General features: G+C 39.7%; 1 protein-coding gene across 2 annotated transcripts in view; it reads right to left on the reverse strand.

Moving 5' to 3' along the window:
- The window catches only part of PRPSAP1 (phosphoribosyl pyrophosphate synthetase associated protein 1), a 47,241-nt gene that overhangs the window by 5,066 nt on the left and 16,468 nt on the right, over nucleotides 1-25,707 (reverse strand). For both annotated transcript variants that reach the window (XM_036900306.2, XM_057501728.1), the window contains 4 exons: nucleotides 18,037-18,209; nucleotides 16,596-16,711; nucleotides 16,086-16,141; nucleotides 15,354-15,499 (listed from right to left, as the gene is read on the reverse strand). In XM_036900306.2, coding sequence (XP_036756201.1) covers nucleotides 15,354-15,499; nucleotides 16,086-16,141; nucleotides 16,596-16,711; nucleotides 18,037-18,209 — 491 coding nt within the window. The remainder of the gene's footprint in view (nucleotides 1-15,353; nucleotides 15,500-16,085; nucleotides 16,142-16,595; nucleotides 16,712-18,036; nucleotides 18,210-25,707) is intronic.

Below are 25,707 nucleotides of genomic sequence, written 5' to 3' on the forward strand. Positions count from 1 at the left end.
GTATTTTATTCTTTTTGAAGCAATTGGGAATGGAATTGTTTTCCTGATTTCTCTTTCTGTTAGTTCATCGTTAGTGTATAGGAAAGCAACAGATTTCTGTGTATTAATTTTGTATCCTGCAACTTTGCTGAATTCAGATATTAGTTCTAGTAGTCTGGGAGTGGAGTCTTTAGGGTTTTTTATGTAGTATTCTACTTTTTTGTAAAGCTTTTTATTATTCTGAAATATTCACTAAACCAGTATTAGGAAAGGGGAAAGAGAATAAAATTCAGAGTGATTATATAGTTTAAGTTATCAGCAAACACTCCATTCTAGCTGATTCTTATTGATAGGCACTGTAAGCCTCCAAGAACAGATGTTCCTTTCTGTGTACTAGCAAATAAGTACGTTGAAATTCAGCACTATTTTACTGGCAAATTTCAAAAGACATTTCATGATTTCCCATCCCAAAAACAAGGGCAATTTCTTAAATTTGGGCAGTCAAAAAAGGCTCTGCGTATAAGTATCACCTAAAAGGTGGTGATAAATATCATCAACATTAGTAAAGCTTCCTCAAGTTCTGTCAAATTAAATTCCTCAAATTAAACCATGTGGGGTAGGTGGTTATGTTGACCTAACCACTTCTTAAAGAGACATGGTCTCCTTTCTTGACCATTTTTCTTTGTAAAAAAAGTAAAAGACTGCAAGCCAGTGTTCCTCAGCAAAGCTCAATAGAAATTCAGTTCTACTTTGATGCAGAAAACATGTCAGAGTACTGCTTATTTTTCTATAACCCTACCTCTCCCAAAAACCTTCTGTCAGTTTGAAATGAAAGAGGCATGGCTGGATAAGACTTAAAAAGGCTTTTAAAAAAGCAAGCCTTTTTTGAAGATGTGGTACGTATACATAATGGAATATTATTCAGCCATAAAAAGAAATCTTACCATTTGCAATAACATGGATGGAGCTAGAGAGTATTATGCTCAGTGAAACAAGCCAGGTGGAGAAAGACAAATACCAAATGACTTCACTCATTTGTGGTGTATAATAACAAAGCAAAACTGAAGAAACAAAATAGCAGCAGACTCACAAACACTGAGAAGGGACTAGTAGTTACCAAAGGGGAGTGGGTTGGGGAGGGTGGGTGGTGAGGAGGAAGAAGGGGATTAAGGAGCACTATGACTTGCAATCACAACATAGGGGGATCACAGGGAAGGCAGTACAGCATAGGAAGACAAGTAGTGACTCTACAGCATCTTACTACGCTGACAGACAGTGACCACAACAGAGAGGGTGAAGACTTGATGATATGGGTGAATGTTGAAACCACAGTGTTGTTTATGTGAAACCATCATAAGATTGTGTATCAATGATAGTTTAATTTAAAAAATTTAAAAAAGCAAGCCTTTCTCCCAGTGATCTCATTTCCTGCTCATAACTGGCTTTAGGATCTGGGTAAAACTAAACACTTAGAGTTCTGTTTGGGTGGCTAAGGAGACAAACTTCTTACAGATTCAAGAGAGATGAGTAGCACCTCACAGGCCAAAAAATTGTCCCAGTTTTTCTAATAGCCGTCCCAGAAAATAAAACACCAAAATCTCAAAATTTTCAGTAAAAGTAGTATGTGTCAAGGATAAAGAGTGCTAAAACTATCCTTGGTTAAGATTTTACTCCTCCATTATGTCAAGCAAAACCCAATCTGTTTAAGATTAAAGTGGATTGTGCATCATTACTCGTGGCCAGAAATCACTGTCAAAACTACATCAACTGACTTCTGGCCAGAATCACCTTCTTCCAGTAATTGGCCAAAATGACCAACACAAAGGGAAAGAGGAGAGGCACCCGCTATATGGTCTCTGGACCTTTTAGAAAACATGGGGTTGTTCGTTTGGCCATATACATACAAATCTACAAGAAAGGTGATACAGTAGACATGAAGGGATGGGCATTGTTCAAAAAGGACTACCCCACAAATGTTACCTCCACCAAGCTCGAAGAGTGTACAACGTTACCCAGCAGGCTGCTGGCAGGTATTGTTGTAAACAAACAAGTAAAGGGCAAGATTCTTGCAAAGAGAATTAATGTACGTATTGAGCATGTTAAGTACTTTTGACAGCCAATCCTGAAGCCCGTGAAGGAAAATGATCAGAAACAGGGAAGCCAGAGTGAAAGGTACATGAGCTCAACTGAAGAGCCAGCCTGCTGCACCCAGAGAAGCAGGCTTTTGGAGAACAAATGGAACCCATTCCCTGTGAGTTCATGGCTTGATAGGTATTAAAAAAATAAAAGACTTCTGGATTGTAAAAATGTTTCTCTTAAATTGAGTGAAGTGTGGGTTCCCTTCTCCAAAGAAATACTTTAAGCAAAACAAAACAAAACAAAACAAAACAACCTGTATCAACTTACTGCAGTAAAAGTAGCAATTTATCAAATGATTTCTAGTGTTTTTATGAAGCAAGTAGGAAATCGTCTTTTGCTTTTAAATTTAGCATTTCCAAGTAAAATAATGCTGCATTTATATCCCTAAGAGTTTACATATACGGTAACCTCCAATGAGTTCTACACAAGAGTATAAAGGGCATGGAGGCGGAGCCAACATGGCGGCGTGAGTAGGACAGTGGGAATCTCCTCCCAAAAACATATATACTTTTGAAAATACAACAAACACAACTAGCCCTAAAAGAGAGACCAGAAAACGCAGGACAGTGGCCAGACTGCAGCTACACCAGCGAGAACCCAGCGCCTCGCGAAGGGGGTGAGATACAAGCCCCGGCCCGGCGGGACCCGAGCGCCCCTCCCCCCAGCTCCCGGCGGGAGAAGAGCAGGCAGAGCGGGAGGGAGACGGAGCCCAGGGCTGCCGAACACCCAGCCCCAGCCATCCGGGCCAGAGCGCAGACACAGTATATGCCCAGGGGGCCCTGGATACTGGGGAAACAGGGAGTAAGACCTCTGAGCGGGTGCCGAAGCTGATGCCCCTGTGACAAAGAAAAGCGGGGGCTTTTTGAAAGTCTTAAAGGGACAGGGACTTAACAGCTTGACGGAAACAACACAGGTCACAGTACAGCAGCTGGAAATTACAGGGAAAACCGGGTGCACTAACCCCCTGGGCAACAGCTCTGAGACCCCTCACGGAGGTAAACAGTCAAGCAGCCCCCCCGTCCATTACCCCACCGGGCGCTGCGAAAGCAGAGAAGCAGCCTGAGACAAATTCCGCCCACAGAAAGGGAAATTTCTCCCTTCCGGCCGGGCAAGACACAAAGACCCACTCTACACGCAATTACCCAACACAAGCCACTAGGGGTCGCAGTTGTCCCAGTAAAGAAAGGCCAGTAGCAAGTGAAAATTTTGGCCCTCCCAGCTGACAGTCAATAGCACCTGTCAACATGAAAAGGCAAAAAAATATGATCCAGACAAGACTAACCCAGACAGCTTCGGCATCTGCTACATCTTCCCCTGAGAAGGAATCTGGGGAGATAGATTTAGCCAGTCTTCCTGAAAAAGAATTCAAAACAAAAGTCATAACCATGCTGATGGACTTGCAGAGAAATATGCAAGAACTAAGGAAGGAGAATTCAGAAATAAAACAAGCTCTGGAAGGACTTCAAAACAGAATGGACGAGATGCAAGAGACCATTAATGGACTAGAAAACAGAGAACAGGAACGCAGAGAAGCTGATGCAGAGAGAGATAAAAGGATCTCCAGGAATGAAAGAATTTTAAGAGAGCTGAGTGACCAATCGAAAAGGAACAATATAAGAATCATAGGTATTCCAGAAGAAGTAGAGAGAGAAAAGGGGATAGAAAATGTCTTTGAAGAAATAATTGCTGAAAATTTCCCCAAACTAGGGAAAGAAATGGCCTCTCAGACCACAGAGGTACACAGAACTCCCATGACAAGGGATCCAAGGAGGGCAACACCAAGACACATAATAATTAAAATGGCAAAGATCAAAGACAAGGACAAAGTATTACAGGCAGCCAGAGAGAAAAAAAAGGTTACCTACAAAGGAAAACCCATCAGGCTATCATCAGACTTCTCAACAGAAACCCTACAGGCCAGAAGAGAATGGCATGATATACTTAATGCAATGAAACAGAAGGGCCTCAAACCAAGACTACTGTATCCAGCACGAATATCATTTAAATATGAAGGAGGGATTAAACAATTCCCAGACAAGCAAAAGTTCAGGGAATTTGCCTCCCACAAACCACCTCTACAGGGCATCCTACAGGGACTGCTCTAGATGGGAGCACTCCTAAAAAGAGCACACAACAAAACACCCAACATATGAAGAAGGGAGGAGGAGGAATAAGAAGGGAGAGAAATAAAGAATCATCAGACTGTGTTTATAATAGCTCAACAAGCGAGTTAAGTTAGACAGTAAGATAGAAAAGAAGCTAACCCTAAACCTTTGGTAACCACAAACTTAAAGCCTGCAATGGCAATAAATTCATACCTTTCAATAATCACCCTAAATGTAAATGGACTGAATGCACCAATCAAAAGACACACAGTAACAGAATGGATAAAAAAGCAAGATCCATCCATATGCTGCTTACAAGAGACTCACCTCAAACCCAAAGACGCGCACAGACTTAAAGTCAAGGGATGGAAAAAGATATTTCAAGCAAACAACAGAGAGAAGAAAGCAGGTGTTGCAATTCTGGTATCAGACAAAACAGACTTCAAAATAAAGAAAGTAATAAAAGACAAAGAAGGACATTACATAATGATAAAGGGCTCAGTCCATCAAGAGGATATAACCATTATAAATATATATGCACCCAATACAGGAGCACCAACATACCTGAAACAAATATTAATAGAACTAAAGGAGGAAATAGAATGCAATGCATTCATTCTAGGAGACTTTAACACACCACTCACTCCAAAGGACAGATCCACCAGACAGAAAATAAGTAAGGACACAGAGGCACTGAACAACACACTAGAACAGATGGACCTAATAGACATCTACAGAACTCTACATCCAAAAGCAACAGGATACACATTCTTCTCAAGTGCACGTGGAGCATTCTCCAGAATAGACCACATACTAGGACACAAAAAGAGCCTCAGTAAATTCCAAAAGATTGAAACCCTACCAACCAACTTTTCAGACCACAAAGGCATTAAACTAGAAATAAACTGTTCAAAGAAAGCAAAAAGGCTCACAAACACCTGGAGGCTAAACAACACGCTCCTAAATAATCAATGGATCAATGACCAAATCAAAATGGAGATCCAGCAATATATGGAAACAAATGACAACAACAACACTAAGCCCCAACTTCTGTGGGACACAGCAAAAGCAGTCTTAAGAGGAAAGTATATAGCAATCCAAGCATATTTAAAAAAGGAAGAGCAATCCCAAATGAACGGTCTAATGTCACAACTATCGAAATTGGAAAAAGAAGAACAAATGAGGCCTAAGGTCAGCAGAAGGAGGGACATAATAAAGATCAGAGAAGAAATAAATAAAATTGAGAAGAATAAAACAATAGCAAAAATCAATGAAACCAAGAGCTGGTTCTTCGAGAAAATAAACAAAATAGATAAGCTTCTAGCCAGACTTACTAAGAGGAAAAGAGAGTCAACACAAATCAACAGTATCAGAAATGAGAAAGGAAAAATCACAACAGATCCCGCAGAAATACAAAGAATTATTAGAGACTACTATGAAAACCTATATGCTAACAAGCTGGGAAACCTAGGAGAAATGGACAACTTCCTAGAAAAATACAACCTTCCAAGACTGACCCAAAAAGAAACAGAAAATCTAAACAGACCAATTACCAGCAACGAAATTGAAGCGGTAATCAAAAAACTACCAAAGAACAAAACCCCCGGGTCAGATGGATTTACCTCGGAATTTTATCAGACATACAGGGAAGACATAATACCCATTCTCCTTAAAGTTTTCCAAGAAATAGAAGAGGAGGGGATACTCCCAAACTCATTCTATGAAGCTAACATCACCCTAATACCAAAACCAGGCAAAGACACCACCAAAAAAGAAAACTACAGACCAATATCCCTGATGAACGTAGATGCAAAAATACTCAACAAAATTTTAGCAAACCGAATTCAAAAATACATCAAAACCATTGTACACCATGACCAAGTGGGATTCATCCCAGGGATGCAAGGATGGCACAACATTCCAAAGTCCATCAATATCATCCACTACATCAACAAAAAGAAAGACAAAAACCACATGATCATCTCCATAGATGCTGAAAAAGCATTTGACAAAGTTCAACATCCATTCATGATAAAAACTCTCAGCAAAATGGGAATAGAGGGCAAGTACCTCAACATAATAAAGGCCATCTATGAAAAACCCACAGCCAACATTATATTGAATAGCGAGAAGCTGAAAGCATTTCTGCTGAGATCGGGAACTAGACAGGGATGCCCACTCTCCCCACTGTTATTTAACATAGTACTGGAGGTCCTAGCCACGGCAATCAGACAAAACAAAAAAATACAAGGAATCCAGATTGGCAAAGAAGAAGTCAAACTGTCACTATTTGCAGATGACATGATACTGTACATAAAAAACCCTAAAGACTCCACCCCAGAACTACTAGAACTGATATCGGAATACAGCAAAGTTGCAGGATACAAAATCAACACACAGAAATCTGTGGCTTTCCTATATACCAACAATGAACCAACAGAAAGAGAAATCAGGAAAACAACTCCATTCACAATTGCATCAAAAAAAATAAAATACCTAGGAATAAACCTAACCAAAGAAGTGAAAGACTTATATTCTGAAAACTACAAGTCACTCTTAAAAGAAATTAAAGGGGACACTAACAGATGGAAACTCATCCCATGCTCGTGGCTAGGAAGAATTAATATTGTCAAAATGGCCATCCTGCCCAAAGCAATATACAGATTTGATGCAATCCCTATGAAACTACCAGCAACATTCTTCAATGAACTGGAACAAATAATTCAAAAATTCATATGGAACCACCAAAGACCCCGAATAGCCAAAGCAATCCTGAGAAAGAAGAATAAAGTAGGGGGGATCTCACTCCCCAACTTCAAGCTCTATTATAAAGCCATAGTAATCAAGACGATTTGGTACTGGCACAAGAACAGAGCCACAGACCAATGGAACAGACTAGACAATCCAGACATTAACCCAGACATATATGGTCAATTAATATTTGATAAAGGAGCCATGGACATACAATGGTGAAATGACAGTCTCTTCAACAGATGGTGCTGGCAAAACTGGACAGCTACATGTAGGAGAATGAAACTGGACCATTGTCTAACCCCATATACAAAAGTAAACTCAAAATGGATCAAAGACCTGAATGCAAGTCACGAAACCATTACACTCTTGGAAGAAAACATAGGCACAAACCTCTTAGACATAAACATGAGTGACCTCTTCTTGAACATATCTCCCCGGGCAAGGAAAACAACAGCAAAAATGAACAAGTGGGACTATATTAAGCTGAAAAGCTTCTGTACAGCAAAAGACACCATCAATAGAACAAAAAGGAACCCTACAGTATGGGAGAATATCTTTGAAAATGACACATCTGATAAAGGCTTGACATCCAGAATATATAAAGAGCTCACACGCCTCAACAAACAAAAAACAAATAACCCAATTAAAAAATGGGCAAAGGAACTGAACAGACGGTTCTCCAAAAAAGAAATACAGATGGCCAACAGACACATGAAAAGATGCTCCACATCGCTAATTATCAGAGAAATGCAAATTAAAACTACAATGAGGTATCACCTCACACCAGTAAGGATGGCTGCCATCCAAAAGACAAACAACAACAAATGTTGGCGAGGCTGTGGAGAAAGGGGAACCCTCCTACACTGCTGGTGGGAATGTAAGTTAGTTCAACCATTGTGGAAAGCAGTATGGAGGTATATCAAAATGCTCAAAACAGACTTACCATTTGACCCAGGAATTCCACTCCTAGGAATTTACCCTAAGAACGCAGCAATCAAGTTTGAGAAAGACAGATGCACCCCTATGTTTATTGCAGCACTATTTACAATAGCCAAGAATTGGAAGCAACCTAAATGTCCATCGATAGATGAATGGATAAAGAAGATGTGGTACATATACACAATGGAATACTACTCAGCCATAAGAAAAGGGCAAATCCAACCATTTGCAGCAACATGGATGGAGCTGGAGGGTATTATGCTCAGTGAAACAAGCCAAGCAGAGAAAGAGAAATACCAAATGATTTCACTCATCTGTGGAATATAAGAAAAAAGGAAAAACTGAAGGAACAAAACAGCAACAGAATCACAGAACTCAAGAATGGACTAACAGGTACCAAAGGGAAAGGGACTGGGGAGGATGGGTGGGTAGGGAGGGATAAGGGGGGGCAGAAAAAGAGGGGTATTAAGATTAGCATCCATAGTGGGGTGGGAGAAAGGGGAGGGCTGTACAACACAGAGAAGACAAGTAGTGATTCTACAACAGTTTGCTACGCTGATGGACAGTGACTGTAAAGGAGTATATAGGGGGGACCTGGTATAGGGGAGAGCCTAGTAAACAAAGTATTCATCATGTAAGTGTAGATTAATGATTAAAAAAAAAAAAGCAGTTCCTATGTGGTGACCTCTAATGAGTTCTACACAATGATATAAAGGGCATATAAAAGTGTAGGCAAAGGGTCTGTTTGTGTTTATACAGAGGATCAAAGCCTAATTTGGCTACCCCGAAAATGAACTAAGATACGATATGAGAAAGAACTTCCAACATCAGCACTCTCGGGAAGACTCATGACAGAAGATGATCAGCAAAAAAAAAAACTCCAACAAAGATCCACGCACTGCCACAGGTGTAGATGCACTCATCCCACCAGTTCCTGGACTTGCCATGGGAATGATGAAGGAGATATCTAAGCTGGCCTGTGTATACAGTAAAACAAAAATTGGACTGGATCTATACTGTTGGAACTCAACCAAGAATTAGGAGAAGTGCAAATTGTAGCACTCCAAAATCTTACAACCACAGACTATTTATCGTTAAAAGAACATATGGGATATGAACAGTCCCCAGGAATGGGTTGTTCTAGTTTATCTGAATTCTCTCAGACTGTTTAAGTTCAGTCGGACAATATCCACCATATCATAGATAAGTTTTCACAAATGCCTAAGGTGCCTAACTGGTTTTCTTGGTTTCACTGGAGATGGCTGGTAATTACAGGTATGCTTTGGTTAGGTAACTATATTCCTATTATGTTAATGTGTGTGCACAATTTAATTAGTAGTTTAAAACTTATCCATGCTGAAGTTACTCTACAAGAAGATATGTCCAAGAAATAATCAATCTTCCCAGGTTTTCTTCCGCCTGCTACTTCTACAGCTTTTCTTCTTCCTACCTAATCACAACCTTTAAATAGAACTCATGCCACATGTCGAATTTACCGAGTATCATAATTCTTCCAAGTGGTAAAGACACCTCAAGACAAATGCTGGGCATAGAAGCTACAGGGCATAAATATGCAAAGAAATAAAAAGCTAACCATTTCAAACAATAAGGCTTCTCTCTCACTTACCAACTTCACATTTCCCTGTATGGCCCCGGAACATGACTGGTTAGCCAGAGACGGGTAAGATTCCTCAAGGGAGGAACAACCTAAGACAGGCACAGTCGCAGGGGGGCCAACAGGTGAGAAATTGGGGATCAACAGAGGTGAGGCTTAGAACCTCGCCCCCCCTGTTCTGTGAGAAATCTTCTGCATATGTGGATGTTTTATTGCCCTTGTCTAGCTTGGATTAACACATAGTCTACAGGCACACACCTGATCATCTACATTTGCTCTCTTACAACACTAAACTATGTTTTCTACCTTTATCTTGTATCTACCTACCACTTCAGCATTTTATTAAAAATAATAATAATAAAGAGAGAAATGTGGTATCCACATATAAATCAAGTATAAAAATCAAATGAGTATTCATATTTGAACTGACTGTTTATAGTTCATAATGCATGAGCAAAACCGAAGGTTTCTGTGATGGCTGCCCTTGTGCTGTTGACCATGTAAGAACTTATTCACTATGTAAGAATTTCTACTCCATGTAAGAACTTGTTTGTTATGCCTCAGGAGATTGGAGACTGACGAAAATTAGGCTTGGGGTGGATTAATGATTGTGCATTGAGCATTGACTCCCCTAAACAGAATTTTATTGTTGTTAACAACCATTTGATCAATAAATATGAGAGATGCCCTCACACAAACACACACACACACACACACACACACAAAAAAAAAGTATGCACTTCCAATGGTAAAATAATAAGTAACCGGGATATAATGAATATAGTCAAGGTATTGTAACAGCTTGGTAAGGTGATAGCTGGTACCTAGAATTGTCATGTATATAAATGTTGAATCACTATGTTGTACACCTGAAACTAATGTAATGTAATACTGTGTGTCAACTACCCCTCAATAAAAAATAATTATCTACAAAAAAAAAAAAAAAAGAGTTTCACATACACACACACACACTCTCCCCAGAGTCAACCATCAACCAAACCTCCCTCTCCTAAAGTAAAGTGCAAAGAAGGACTAAGGGGAATTACTCATTCCTTATCCACTTTGATTGTGGTCTATTTCTAGTTCGGTGGAATGCCACATTTTTATCAACAGACTGACATTAAAAAGAGATATAAGAAATAAAGATCTCCAGGAGAACTATAAATTATTTTCTAGCTCCTCTTATCTATATGCAAAAATAATTAAGACTTACAATTTAATAGGCGCTTAAGAGGAGCTAATACCTGTTTTCACTTTACTGGTAAAAACCTCTTCACTTGTAAAATCTACCATTTGCAATCCAAATTCTTAATCTGAAAACCTCTGTGGCAACCACAGAGCGGTGTTCAGGAGACCCACTGGCATACATACATTCCTTGCCGCTTCATTAGGGTACACCCTTGCCACAAGACAATTCTACCTTGAAAAACACAAACACTTATGCAACTTCACTTAAAATAAATTACTCTAAAACAGGGTTTCTCAACCTTGGCACTATCAGTATTTTGGGCTGGATAATTATTTGTTACATTGGAAGGATGTTCAACAACATCTCTGGCCTCTACTCATAAGAGGCCAGTAACACCCTACCCTCCCTGGGCCCAGGTTGAGACAACCAGAAATGTCTCAACATTGCCAAATATTCTCTGGGGGGACAACACCACCTTAGGCTGAGAACTATTGCTGTTTTAAAATGAGTTCTAAGATAAAATAGTTCACCTTTCTAAAAAATACAAAGACTGCAAGGTGAATATTTGCTTTCATTTGGCCTTGCCTTAACATTCTAATATCTTCATCTTCATTACTATTTTTAAAATTTATATATATATATTTTTTGTTGAGGTATAGTTGACATACAGTAGTATATTGGTTTCAGGTATACATGTGATTCAATAGTAATCTGTATTAAATGTTCACCAACTAATGTAGTTCCTGTCAACAATAGAAAGCTGTTACAGAACTACTGACCATATTCTCTATGCTCTCTACTTTCAGCCCAGTGACTAACTTATATTAAGATTTTGTGCCTCTCTATCTGCTTCATCTATTTCAACCTCCACTCCAACCCCTCCCCTATGGTAACCACCAGTCACTACTCAATGTCTACAAGTCTATTATGTTTTATTTGTTTATTTTAGATTCCACATTTAAGTGAAATCATATGGTACTTGTCTTTCTCCCCGTTTTATTATACTTAGCATAATACTCTCTAGCTCCATCCATGTTGTTGCAAATAGCAGGATTTATTTCTTTTTTATGGCTGAATAGTATTCCATTATATATATTTACCTCCTCTTCTTTATCCATTCATCTATTGATAGGTCCTTTGGTTGCATCCCTACCTTGGCTATTGTAAATAATGCAGCAATAAACACATCTTTTCAAGTCAGAGGTTTTGTTATCTTTGGGTAAATTCTTAGGAGTGGAATTACTGGGTCATATGGTTATTTCTATTTTTAGTTTTTGGAAGAACCTCCATATTGCTTTCCATAGCCTGCTGTACCAATTTATTTTCCCACCAACAGTGTAGAAAGTTCACTGCTATTGAATAAACTCTAAAACATACTGAAAGCATAATTGATAAAGCATATTTAATTTGGAAGGCACAATTACACATACAAGAAATAACTTCTCAGAATTCTCTTGGTTAAATCTATAAAAGGGAATCAGAAAATGATCCTATGGCATATGGTAAAAGCTGTAAACACACCAACATATCTATGAAGGAATGTGTCACTTTACAACCTTTCCGCCATACATAAGATAGCAATGGGAAAACACTGTTACAATCGTAAGTAAAAAAGCAACTTTCTCAGACTAGAGAATCTCACTATGCAAAATATTGTGATGATTGGCACTATCTATCAAAATAACCTCTGGCCAAACAATTTTATTTATTGGTCTTTATTGTGTAAATACATTTAGTCAATTATGAAAGAACCTGAGTCGGTGTTAGTCACAGGCAGTGAGTGTGGTGACTGAGCCTACTCTAAAGCCCAAACCTTGGTTTCTAAATACCACTTTCCATTAAAGGAACTGGGGCTCATTGGAGAAAGGGCTGACTTCAGGGCTGAGAAAGTACAAGATGAACAAGAAACGTCTAGTTGTTATCAGAACATAAGGAAGTATAAAAAAATGACAGGAACATGTCAAAAAAACACAGGAAGCAGCTTGAAGGAGTTCTCTCTGGCAAGGCTGAGATAATCTGAGCATTAAAGTAAATAGTACTAATGGATTAAAACACACTGAATAAAGTAAGATATTATGAGCCCATACTGATATAAATGAATGAACAGGGAAGGAAGGGAATTAGAAAAAACAGTTGACAATAATCATAGTAATAATACTTGATTCAACCTAATATAAGGAAACAAACAAGCCCCAATTACAGGACAATATACAAAATAACTGGCCTATACTCTTCAAAAGCATCAGGATCATAAGAGATAAAGAGGAGCCATTCCAGATTAAATGAGACTAAAGAGAAATGGAAACTGAGGGCAAAGTGTGATCTTACACTGGGTCCCGGGCCAGAAAAGTACTATTTCTTTTGCTCTAAAGGACAGTGGGTGGGACAACTGGTAAAATTTGAGTAAGGTACGCAGATCAGATAATAATAATTGTAACAATGTTAGTTTCCTGAGTCTGATAATTACACTGTGATTATGTAAGAGTCCCTGTTTTTATGAAATATATACTGAAGTATTTTGGAATAAAGGGGCATTACATCTGTAACTCACTCTCAAATGGTTCAGAAAAAAATTATACATATACAATATAAATATTAAAGTTGGGGACTCAGAGCAAAGAGTAGAGAGGAATTCTCTATTATTCTTTCAAGCTTCTGTAAGTCTACAGTTAGTTCAAACTAGAAAGCTCAAAAAACAAAGAAGTGTGGACTCTGGAGCCGGCCGCCTCATTCCAGACCCCGGCTCCCCCAGCTTCTACCTGGGGTGTCTGTCTCCTCACTGGCAGAATGAGGCATGACAGAAGTACCTCACTGTAGTTGTGCAGGACCCAATGTGAAGGTCTACAGAAGACTTAGAACAGCTCTGGGCACATAATAATGACTCAACAGATGTTTATTATTATTGGAGCTTTGTTTTCACAGCCAAAGACTGGAAAAAGCCTACCTGTCCATCAACAGGAGACTGATTAAATAAATCATGACATATCCACAAAGCAGAATACTACAAAACTATAAAAGATGGAGAAATTTGTATGGGCTGATAGGGAAAAGCTAAAGAATGAAAAAAGCCAGAGCAGAACAATGTATGTAATATACTAGTTTGTATGAAAATGAGAGAAAAATAAATGCATATTTACTTGTATGTGCATAAAGCCTCTAAATGGATCTATCTGAAAACAATCACACTGAAGATCAGAGTAGCAGTGGGAAGAAAAATTTGTGGGGAGACTAGCAGGTGAGTGGGTGGGAAGGTTTTTCACTGTAAAGGATTTTATATACTTTTTGAATTTTGAAATATGTGAATGTATTGTCTATTCAGGAACTTTAATCATGGAATACTCAAAAAAAATTAAATACTACTATGATACCAAAAAAATTTTAAAGAGTATATTACTTCTTTCTCTTATAGAAAAACTCCCAAGTTGAAAACAAAGCAATGGAAATTTTTTAGGGTGAAAAAAAATTAGAATGTTTACACCTTAGACACAGGAGCCTGTCTGAAATAACCTGTATGAGGTGAAACCATTCTAATATTTTCCCACCCTGTTAATTTCTGTATGTTTCTCAGCATGGCAAATAGATACAGATTTTAAGAAGAGATAATCTCCTCCCTCTAAAAAGCATAATAAATCTTTCAGGATAGAAAGCTGGTTATCACCCCTCAGAAGTCCATGGAAATAAACATGCTCTGCACTGCTGGATTACTAACAAGGTAGTCAGCTATCAGGTCAAAGGGCTGTATTATTAAAAATGAGTGCCAAGAGTTACCTGGTCACCAATTCGCAACAACATGGATGGAGCTAGAGGGTATTATGCTCAGTGAAATAAGCCAGGCGGAGAAAGACAAGTACCAAATGATCTCACTCATATGTGGAGTATAAGAACAAAAGAAAACTGAAGGAACAAAACAGCAGCAGAAGCACAGAACCCAACAATGGACTAATAGTTACCAAAGGGAAAGGGACTGGGGAGGATGGGTGGGAAGGGAGGGATAAGGGCGGGAAGAAAAGAAAGAGGGCATTACGATTAGCATGTATAGTGTTGGGGGGGCACAGGGAGGGCTGTGCAACACAGAGAAGACATGTAGTGATTCTACAGCATCTTACTATGTTGAAGGACAGTGACTGTGAACTTGGTGACAAGTAGTGATTTTACAGCATCTTACTACGCTGATGGACAGTGACTGTGAATGGGGATGTGGGGGGGATTTGGTGAAGGGGGGAGCCTAGTAAACATAATGTCCTTCATGTAATTGTAGATTAATGATACCAAAAAAAAAAAAAAAAAAAGTTACCTGGTCACCAAAGCCTGGTATTAATGATCATGACTTTCAATCATTACCAAATAGAAAATCTTAAGATTTCACACCATCACACATAAAAACTTTTACTAAAGCTAAATTATTTCACACTGTATGAGTTCTAAGTGCTATCCAAATTAACTCAGTTGTCCTTACATATTCTGTTAATGTGTGCAATCAATCTCCTCTTACAAAAGGGGAAATCAAGGCAATACTATTTATTTATTTAAAAATACCAAGACAACATACATCCACATAGGTATTAACTCCTAGGAATTCATAATATTCCAAACTTTCTTCAATTTACAAATAAAAATATAGAGCCAATCTTACATGGCAGCTCCAGACCCGGGTGGACAGTAGCATTTTTGACCATGGGAGGAGAATGCCGCCCGTCATCCATGTCCAGCTCCGCACACTGAGCTTCCCCGTGGATCACAGCTAAACCCAGTCGGAGTCTCTCAGCATACGACTGGGCCCTAAGAAAAGGACAAAGGCAAATGGTGAAATTCATGGGAAGAAAACTCAAACGTCACTATTTCATCATTTTATTAATCATAAAATGAAAACATCATTCAACCTTTCAGGGACACACAAAGGAATTATTTAGACAAATCAGAATGTGGGGCCCAGGCCAGAATGCAAATGCCTCAAGAGGCACATGAGTTGAGATATGGGCTAGCAAATAATTCCAAACAATTTTGGCTCTACCTTTTGTCCAAAATTCTAATTCTCCATCTTCAGAAGAAAGAACTTAGTTCAAAAAGGTGTCTTAAAAACCAGTGCCTGAAAAATGTTCACAGCCCTTCTGCTTTTCTTTTCCTAAGAACCTGCAGGGAGAACTTCCTTTTCTCCTAGAGGAAAACTGAGTAATTCAGAGACCCATTCGTGTTGTTTGAAGACTAGAAATAAAGCTGTGCTGTGGGATATAACAATGCCGTGGGGTAAAGCTCAAGCCAATGAGCTTTTACAAGCTGTATTATGACAGACCCTGAAGTCCAAAACAACTCATTTTGACCTCAGAAGCACCCAAAAGGGATTTTTACCAATGTCTGACTCATTTACCTTTTTGCAGCATCAGGAGACTTAGCTACAATGACTGCATTTCTGTAATTTGGAATCTAAATTTGGAGGAAAAATAAGAAAATACTGAAAAGTAATAAAAAAATAACACCTGGATGCTGGTATTACATTTTTCCCTCTTATAACAATGACCCATATTAGCAATCAAATATGCTAGAATCTCACCCACACATTCAAAAAATCTTAACTCTTATCAATTAACATCATTGCAAAAGAACTGCTGTATCAGGAAGATAAAAAATAATTCTTAAAATCTTCACTTTAGAAAACATAAGCAAATTGTCAAAGACACTTAGAAGAAAATCCATTTTTAATGTCTTAAAAAAATATGATCCTCCACACCTAGATTCTGACCCTATCGGGCTGCCTCAGGCATTAAGACTTAGAGGAAAGATCATTTGATGTGCCTTTCATTACTGAAATCTGATACCAGAGAAAAACTACATAGGGTCTCTTTTGAGGAAAATGGGGTTTTGGCTGATGGCTCCTCACTTCTTCCTGGATATACTGAAGCAGGAAAGGTGAGGCTCTAAGGTTGTCCACGGGAAAGCTGAAAAAGCCTTGTATTTCCTTTTGATGAAGATCCATAGTGATAATGTGAGTTAAACCTGAAATTTTAAAACAAAAAATTACAAAGTTCACCCCTACAAGTTAATGGCTACACTGGACACAAACTAGACGCCCAACTCCTGTTTCCTAATGGAAGACTGGAGACGGGGGGGCGGGTTCTGTGAACAAGCACATTAGCTACAGGCTTTATTTTTAACCTCAACAAAACTTAACCAACTAATGTAAAAGAGCCTGTAACCTTCCACATGGACAAAGAGCTAGAGTTTAAAAAGTGTTCTCCTCTACTGTAATTTTTAGCTTGGTCCTGAAAACTGAGAAAAGAAAAACTAGGCAGAAGCAAAAACATGAATATGAAATTAATAAATACTGAACAAATAAAAGATGTAAAAAAATACGAAGGCCTTGACCAAAGAATCTAGAAAGAAACGTGAAAAGCCTGCAGCTGAAACAGAAGGAATAAGAAAGGAAAGTAATAAACAGATTAAGAGAAATTCATTTAACACAAAGATATTGAAGGGTTTGGGTTAATTTCTCTATGTCATAACAGAATGGTCAAGAAGTATTCCTTTAGAAATACGATGAAGAAATACGCTTAACAGTGCCAAACCAAAAAAGATACATATACAAATACATGGCAAATGGCCAAAGGTTACTGCAAAACTTCCAGAGCAAAGAACCAGTATTACTTGTTTCTTCTAGACCTTAAGCTCAAATTACACATCTAGAGAGAATGGAATTCAAATACATTTTTGAGGACTCAAATATATAATTAGAGTTGTAAAATAAATATCAGACAAATAAAATCCCAATAATTTAAAGTATTATTGCAATTGATTCACTGGCCTAGAAAGCACGTCATCGCTACAAAAACACACAGAAGTAATGAAAATGAGCTGCTATAAAGACCATCAGAGAGAAAAAAAAAGTATACCAGCTGGAGAAATGAAAAAAAAATCCAGTTTTAATGTTAGATACATAAGAATTTAGCTAACTAAAGCAAATACCTGAATCTAGTCCTTAAGCTCAAAGGATCACACATGCATGCCAGGATCACCAGCTAAACTTTTAATGGTAAGATGAAATGGAGAAGGACACAATGACGAAAAAGTCCCAGATCATGGGAAACTAGAAAACACTGAAGAGGACAACGTCACTCCAGAGTAGACAAAGAGAAAAGAAAAAGAATTTGTACCAAAGCCCACCTATTCCTAATCAGAACTATGAAACAAGAAGAAAGTAATCAATGAACAACACTTAAAGAAAACAGGTCTCAAATAAGTTACATGAGGTATGGGACTAATCTCAAATAGGGAAGAGCCCTAAATGACAGCGCTGGAATCCCAGGGTCTCTGTCCACACTTACCTGCTTTTGCCAGCATAGACGCTAGGAGCTTGCACACAATGGAGCCCCTCTTCCTCATCTTGCTTTGCTTGCTGTAAGGAAAATAAGGGATGACTCCAATAATATTCCTGGCACAAGCAGTCTTCAGCGCATAAGCCATGATCAGTAACTCCATCACAGCTGTATTCACATCTCTGAAACAGTTCAAATTTGTATTTCTGGATTAATTTCATTTATTAACTCCTAAAAAAAGATCTCAACATCAGCAACTTAACATGGGCTGCCAAGATGGGTGCTACAGGTATTTTATCATTACAATAGCTTATGATGGCACCTTGTGAAGACAGGGGAAAGCTTCTTAAGTCTTCTTTTTAGCTGTATAAGCTCATTTTCTTCTGTGGTTACTGAAATCCACAGCACAGTCCTCCACTCTCATCTTTGCCTGGATCTTCTGTCAGTCACTGGGGTGGCATGTGAACTGAAGCAGGTGTCAACTGCTGGGGACCAGAGTTAACCAACACCTGCTGGCACCATCCCACAGATTTTTAGACTCAGGCCAGACTGCTAGAACCTTATTTTCCTGTGAATGCCAAGGGAAAGCCACTGCCCTTATTTAGCTGCTATTACCAGAAAGGATTTGGTCCCTTTTCTTTTGGGGGTGGAGGGTAGGATGGGGAGGTGTTGGAACTTGTTTTCAAAAAATCTATCCCTTCTTCCCTCGAGATAAACAGATTCCTAACAAAGATTACCACACAAAGAATGAAATATGAATCTCAAAGATATTCAAAGGAAAGGCTGCTTCCGTTTTAGTGAATGTAGATTGCTACTCTGTCAAGGCTGATCAAGCCTAAGGATGCCTCTGCCCCTTTTTTTTTTTAAGGTATCATTGATAGACACTTTTAAGAAGGTTTCACAAGAAAAGCAATGTGGTTATTACATTTCACCCTTATTATCGAGTCACTGTCCATCAGTGTAGTAAGATGCCACAGAGTCCCTATTTGTCTTCTCTGAGCTACACTGTCTTCCCCGTGACCCCACACACTATGTGCACCAATCATGATACCCCACAATCCCCTTCTGCCCCCCAAACCCCTCCTCCCCTTTGGTAACCACTAGCCCCTTCTTTAAGTCTGTGAGTCTGCTGCTATTTTGTTCCTTCAGTTTTGCTTTGTTGTTATACTCCACAAATGAGGGAAACCATTTGGTATTTGTCTTTCTCCGCCTGACTTATTTCACTGAGCATAATACCCTCTAGCTCCATCCATGTTGTTGCAAATGGTAGGATTTCTTTCTTTCTTATGGCTGAATAGTATTTCACTGTGTTTATGTACCACATCTTCTCTATCCATGCATCTACTGAGGGACACTTGGGTTGCTTCCATATCTTGGCTATTGTAAGTAGTGCTGTGATAAACATAGGGGTGCATGTCTTTTTGAATCTGAGTTGTTTTCTTTGGGTAAATTCCTAGGATTAGAAGTCCCAGGTCAAATGGTATTTCTATTTTTAGTTTTTTGAGGAACCTCCGTACTGCTTTACACAATGGTTGAATTAGTTTACATTCCCACCAGCAGTGTAGGTTTCTCCTTTCTCTGCATCCTCACCAGCATTTGTTGTTCCTACTCTTTTCCATGTTGGCCATCCTAACTGGTATGAGATGATATCTCATTGTGGTTTTAATTTGCATTTCCCTGATAATTAGTGATGTGGAGCATCTTTTCATGTGCCTGTTGGCCATCTGAATTTCTTCTTTGGAGAAGTGTCTGTTTATATTCTCCGCCCATTTTTTAAAGGGTTATTCACTTTTTGGGTATTGAGGCCTATAAGTTCTTTATATATTTTGGATGTAACCCCTTGTCAGATATGTCATTTACAAATATATTCTCCCATACTGTAGGATGCCTTTTTGTTCTACTGATGGTGTCCTTTGCTGTACAGAAACTTTTTAGCTTGATGTAGTCCCATTTGTTCATTTTTGCTCTTCTTTCCCTTTCCCAAGGAGATGCGTTCAGGAAAAAGTTGCTCATGTTTATATTCAAGAGATTTTTACGTATGTTTTCTTCTAAGAGTTTTATTGTTTCATGACTTACATTCAGGTCTTTGATCCATTTTAAGTTTACTTTTGTGTATGGGGTTAGACAATGATCCAGTTTCATTCTCTTGCATGTAGCTGTCCAGTTTTGCCAACACCAGCTGTTGAAAAGGCTGTACCAAATTGTCTTGATTACTGTGGCTTTCTAGTAGAGATTGAAGTTGGGGAACATAATCCCCCCTGCTTTAGTCTTCCTTCTCAGGATTGCTTTGGCTCTTCGGGGTCTTTTATGGTTCCATATGAATTTTGAACTATTTGCTCTAGTTCACTGAAGAATGCTGTTGGTATTTTAATAGAGATTGCATTGAATCTGTAGATTGCTTTAGGCAGGATGACTATTTTTTACAATATTAATTCTTCCTATCCATGAGCACAGGATGTGTTTCCATTTATTGGTATCTTCTTTAATTTCTCTCATGAGTGTCTTGTAGTTTTCAGGGTATAGGTCTTTCACTTCCTTGGTTAGGTTTATTTCTAGGTACTTCATTCTTTTTGATGCAATTGTGAACGGAATTGTTTCCCTGATTTCTCTTTCTGCTAGTTCATCGTTAGTGTTTAGGAATGCAACAGATTTCTGTGTATTCATTTTGTATCCTACACCTTTCCTGAATTCAGATATTATATCTAGTAGCTTTGGAGGGAATTCTTTAGAGTTTTTTATGTACAATATCATGTTATCTGCAAACAAGGACAGTTTAACTTCTTCCCTGTGGACCACTCTGCCCTTAAAAAAGAACCTGAGTCCTTCAGGACTCTCTTGCAATGCTCAGACCTCTCTCTCTAGCCTCCTAGTCCTCCTCTTTGGACTATCCAAGTGTCTTCAAACAACCCCTCTTATGGGTCAGGAGTGTATCTCCCCTGCCTTCCCTAGAGAAAGACGATCACTTTCTATGTCTTAGTTTAATGCTGCCCTCATTTATAGCCAAATGGAAGCCTGCCATCAACACAGACTTAATAAAGGCTTGTTGAGTATGTGCCTAAGTGAAATACTCATCACCAGATGCTGTATAGCTTGAGGAACAGTCAGGCCATTTCCTCCCAGTCTCTTCCCATTTATATTTACATCTCCCTAAGGGGCTGGACTCTAACCTTAGTGCATGTGGGAGCGAGAGACAACAAAGACATCCTTTTACTGACATTTTCCACTTGTACACCACTTGTGGAACTTCCAACCTCCCTTATGTGTTTTGTATTTTTCGTTAACTATTTCTATGGTGAAAACACTCCTCCCAGAGGACAGATATCATTGACTCAGGGCTCAACTTCAGGACAACTAAGACATTCCTTATGAATCATGGACAGGTTATGTTATTTTCCAGCTATCGTTTCTTTCCTCTGAAATACATTGGAGCATTTTTCTCCCACATACTCCCAAATCAATAGTGTCCCAAGCCTGCATCAAAAGGTCAGAGGACACACAGTCTTTTAGTATAATCAGGACAAAACACTTAGCAAACATTTTCAAGGTGCTTAGGAATTCAAAACATTGCTCAATTTTAGTTTACTCATCCATTTAACAATATTTATTGAGCAACTTGAGTCAGGCCCTGTGTCAGGTGGGGAAGGGAAAAGGGAAAAGCAGGCTGACCCCACCTCGGGGAATGCCAGGGCCCCGCGCTGGATCACTCTCGCAGTGATCATTTGTCCCAAGAAGGAGCACATCTCACTCACATACGACAGTTCTTCTTCCCGAAGGTTTTTTTACCTGACTCCACAGAGCGGGGAGCTTCCCTTCCCACATCAGATCGCCTAAGCTGATGCCCTGTGGGCTCTGAATGTTCAGCTAGAAGCCTGCGCAGTACCCGGAGAAGAGCATGTAATTCAGGAGTCCAAATCCAGACTGAGCACCAGGCATCACATGTACTGCAGCAGAAGGTCTCTTTCATACACAGACTATTTGTCTCGTTAGAGACTGACGAGAACTTTAAGCTTCTTCCAAGTGTATAATACTGTGTACATCACACAAACCCCACTCGCCATGGTTTCTTATACCAGATCCCAATGCCAACAGTGCTTAGAGTTGAAGTTAACAGATCCTGGGAGAGTTACCTGTTCAGGTGGTGGGTCTTTCGCTGACTCTGTGATAGCATTTACGATATATAACCACATGATACCATGAAGTTCGGATAGCATGCCACAAGGGAGGCCCGGACAGCACGATATTAAGCTAACAAGACAAAACTGTTTTGGAGGAGTCTTGATTTCAGAGTAACGTTCCATTAATCACTGATTTTTCCTTTGAGGTTTTTAATTTCTACTTTTCCCTCTTCCTAGTGTTCTATGCCAGGGAATTCAACATCCTCCAGCCTCAGGCTAAGGAGAGCCTCCCTCGCACTGCCCCTTACTGGTCAGTAAAGCAACAAAAGGGCTTTTGTCATACTGGCCTTCCCCATTCACTGACAGACACTGGGCAAATGTGACACCACGAAGTTACTCTCTGGGCTAGCAGGGTGAAGAGAAGTTGGCTGGCAGCCTCTGCTTTGTTTATCTGTCCCCTAAGACTGTTCCAATACATCCTGGCTAGTTTTTGGTAGTCCTCGTATCTAAGTAGGACAATCTTAATTGTTTACCAACTGACTATTTTTCTTTTCCCTAAGGTAATGATGTCCTATATTAAATTCAACCATCACTGCTCTATCATTTTCAACAGGTGAAAACTGTTGTTGCCGCGGACATGCGAGGGGAGGAGACAGACATGGTCTGTGCACATGGATGAGCCTGCCCAGGACTGCAAAGACAGACTGACACCATGGATGGGAGTAATGAGAACAAAATAATGAGGCAGGATTATCCCATGCACCCCACCCCCCCAACTCCAACACCTGCAGCAAGTTGTAAATGTTATTTTAGTAAGTTTTCTTACATTATATCAACATACTACAACTAGTAACATAAACACAAAAACTGTCCTTCAAAAAACACTTTGTAAGCTTCATATCTATTTTACTTAGTTCCGTTGCTCAGTATATTTGGAAGCTCCTTGAGTATCACACATTTTAATTACACAACACAATCACTTCATTCATAATGGCTTCTTGCCATTTCCAAAAATTAAATCCATGCTCAACAACCAAAAACTTACTGTTACTGGAGGAGTCAAAAGAAACACGCTGTGGGTTCTGAAGGTGGGTTCAGATGAGATCCAAAGCTAACTGAGTGACCACAGCAGCAAAGAAGGTATGTATTTGATCTCATGACACTGGCTCTGAAGGTGGCTGAGCTCATTTAAATTGGTCTGTTGGTCTAAAATCAGCCTATTCTTCAGGCAACATCCCCTCCTCCTCCACAACAGAAAAATCTGTAAGACATATGCCTTCATCTATATAACTATGTATAGCAGATAATACTAAAAAACTAAATTCTGTGTTATTTGTTACTAAAGTATTCAGTAGTCAAGCAATAAAAGCACTAGTTCACTGTGGCAAATCCAGTAACTTTTTAATGGGAAACACATATATCCACACAACACACACACATACACACACTGTCCTATTTCTCCTCCCATCCCCAACATCTCTGTCCTAGATTTTCCCCTCCCATCCCCAACATCCTAAGAGACACAGGAACTGCCAGGTGAGGATATTTTTGCTTTGATACTACCAAACTGAACCACTGGGAAGAGAACTGTAGCTTTTAAATAGTCTCACCACAACTGTATATGAGGAAACTTCACCCTCTTCAGAACAGGTTCTACCTCTCAAAAGCGGCCATGTATACCTGTGCTGCTTTTCCAAAGAGACAAGGGCCTTTCCATATGGCAGAACATGTGTGTAAAATTACAGTCAGTCATTCTACGAGTTTCACCGTCTCTGCTGCAACTCCATGGATTGCTCCCTACCTTTGCCTTTGGTCAAATTTTCTAATAACTTAAGTATGAGTGAAAAAACTTCCCATTTCCCAATCAGCCATTACCATTACCTAGCTCATTTTTCCATGTTTACTTTGTCCTTCCCTGGAAAACACTCACACATTGACGAACCTCCACCAGTGAAGTTTAAACTCTATCGCTACCCCCAGGACCTCTCTAGATTACATTTATTAAATATTTACACTGAACATTCTTGGTGACCATGAGATACAGAAACCAAGAATTATAGAAAGCACAACTTCTTACCACCCAGGAGACTAACACGCCGTTTCAAGACCCCAGAGGACAGCACTACCAGCCATGTTATTGTACATCAGTAGGTTGTGAATTTTCTGCTTATGACATATGAAAGGGAGTCTGAACTAAAATTAGGAACTTCAAATATACAAAAATCCCAAAAGTCTTTTCAACTTCAGGTGTGATTGTGTGGGGAAGGAAGGAACATTAAGCATTAGAGACGCACTGAAGCCTAAGAACAGCCCAGGGGAATCACAGTTATTTTGTGGAGATGGAAACACACAAAAACTGAAGAGACTAAAGATGGCGGCATGAGAGGAGAGACAGAGGCTTCCTCCTAAAACTGGATACAATTAGAAAATATAGTTGGCGCAGCTAATCCTGAGAGAGCAACAGGAAAGAGGGCGGCGCCAGACTGCACACCCCTGGAGAAAAGAGCAGACCTCAGCGACCGGGGTAACATACCTGAGCCGCGGCTCCCGGGACCCGAGCCCCCCCACAACCCCAGCTCCCCGGTGGGGGGAAGAGACGCGGGGCGGAGGGGGAGCGGAAGGCCTGGGACTGCTGAGTACCTGGCTCCGGAGAGCTGCGCGGGGAGCACAAAACTACATTTTATGGTGCTTTCATCATCCTCTTCTGATTACGGGGCTGGAAAGCTGGGACAGGTGGACTTCCTGGGGAGACTGGGATTCCGGCCGCTTGTGGAAAGCAGGGATCCATATCCGGCTGCTCTGGGACAAAAGCTTATACCTGTGTGCCCGGCCCACTGGCTCAGGCAGTGGAGACAGGCACAGCAGCGGGGAGGCGGGGAACAGCTCTTTCCTCCCCCCAGTACCGCTCCCCTGTGAACCCCGACATTGCTTCAGGGGCTCAGCAGCTCCAGAGTAGAGCTTCTGGACACTAGAGGGCGCCATATACAAACATGAAACGCCAAAGGAACCTGGTCCAGAGTAAAATTATTAATACAACTCCCGAGAAAGATTTAAATGATATGGACCTCGTGACTCTTCCTGAAAGGGAGTTCAAAATAAAAATCATCAACATCCTAATGGAGGTACGGAAAGACATCCAAGAACTCAGGAATGAATTCAGGTCGGAGATCCAATTGTTGAAGAGCACGATGGAGGGTATTAAAAGCAGGGTGGATACGGTGGAGGAGACGATAAATGAAATAGAATCTAGAGAAGAGGAATACAAAGAAGCTGAGGCACAGAGAGAAAAAAGGATCTCTAAGAATGAAAAAATATTGAGAGAACTGTGTGACCAATCCAAACGGAACAAGATTCACATTATAGGGATACCAGAAGAAGAAGAGAGCGAGAAAGGGATAGAAAGTGTCTTTGAGGAGGTAGTTGCTGAAAACTTCCCCAATCTGGGGAAGGAGATGGTCTCTCAGGCCATGGAGATCCACAGATCTCCCAACACAAGGGACCCAAGGAAGAAAACACCAAGACATATAGTAATAAAATTGGCAAAGATCAAGGATGAAGACAGACT

The sequence above is a fragment of the Manis pentadactyla genome, chromosome 4, assembly GCF_030020395.1.
Source record: "Manis pentadactyla isolate mManPen7 chromosome 4, mManPen7.hap1, whole genome shotgun sequence".
Classification (NCBI taxonomy): domain Eukaryota; kingdom Metazoa; phylum Chordata; class Mammalia; order Pholidota; family Manidae; genus Manis; species Manis pentadactyla.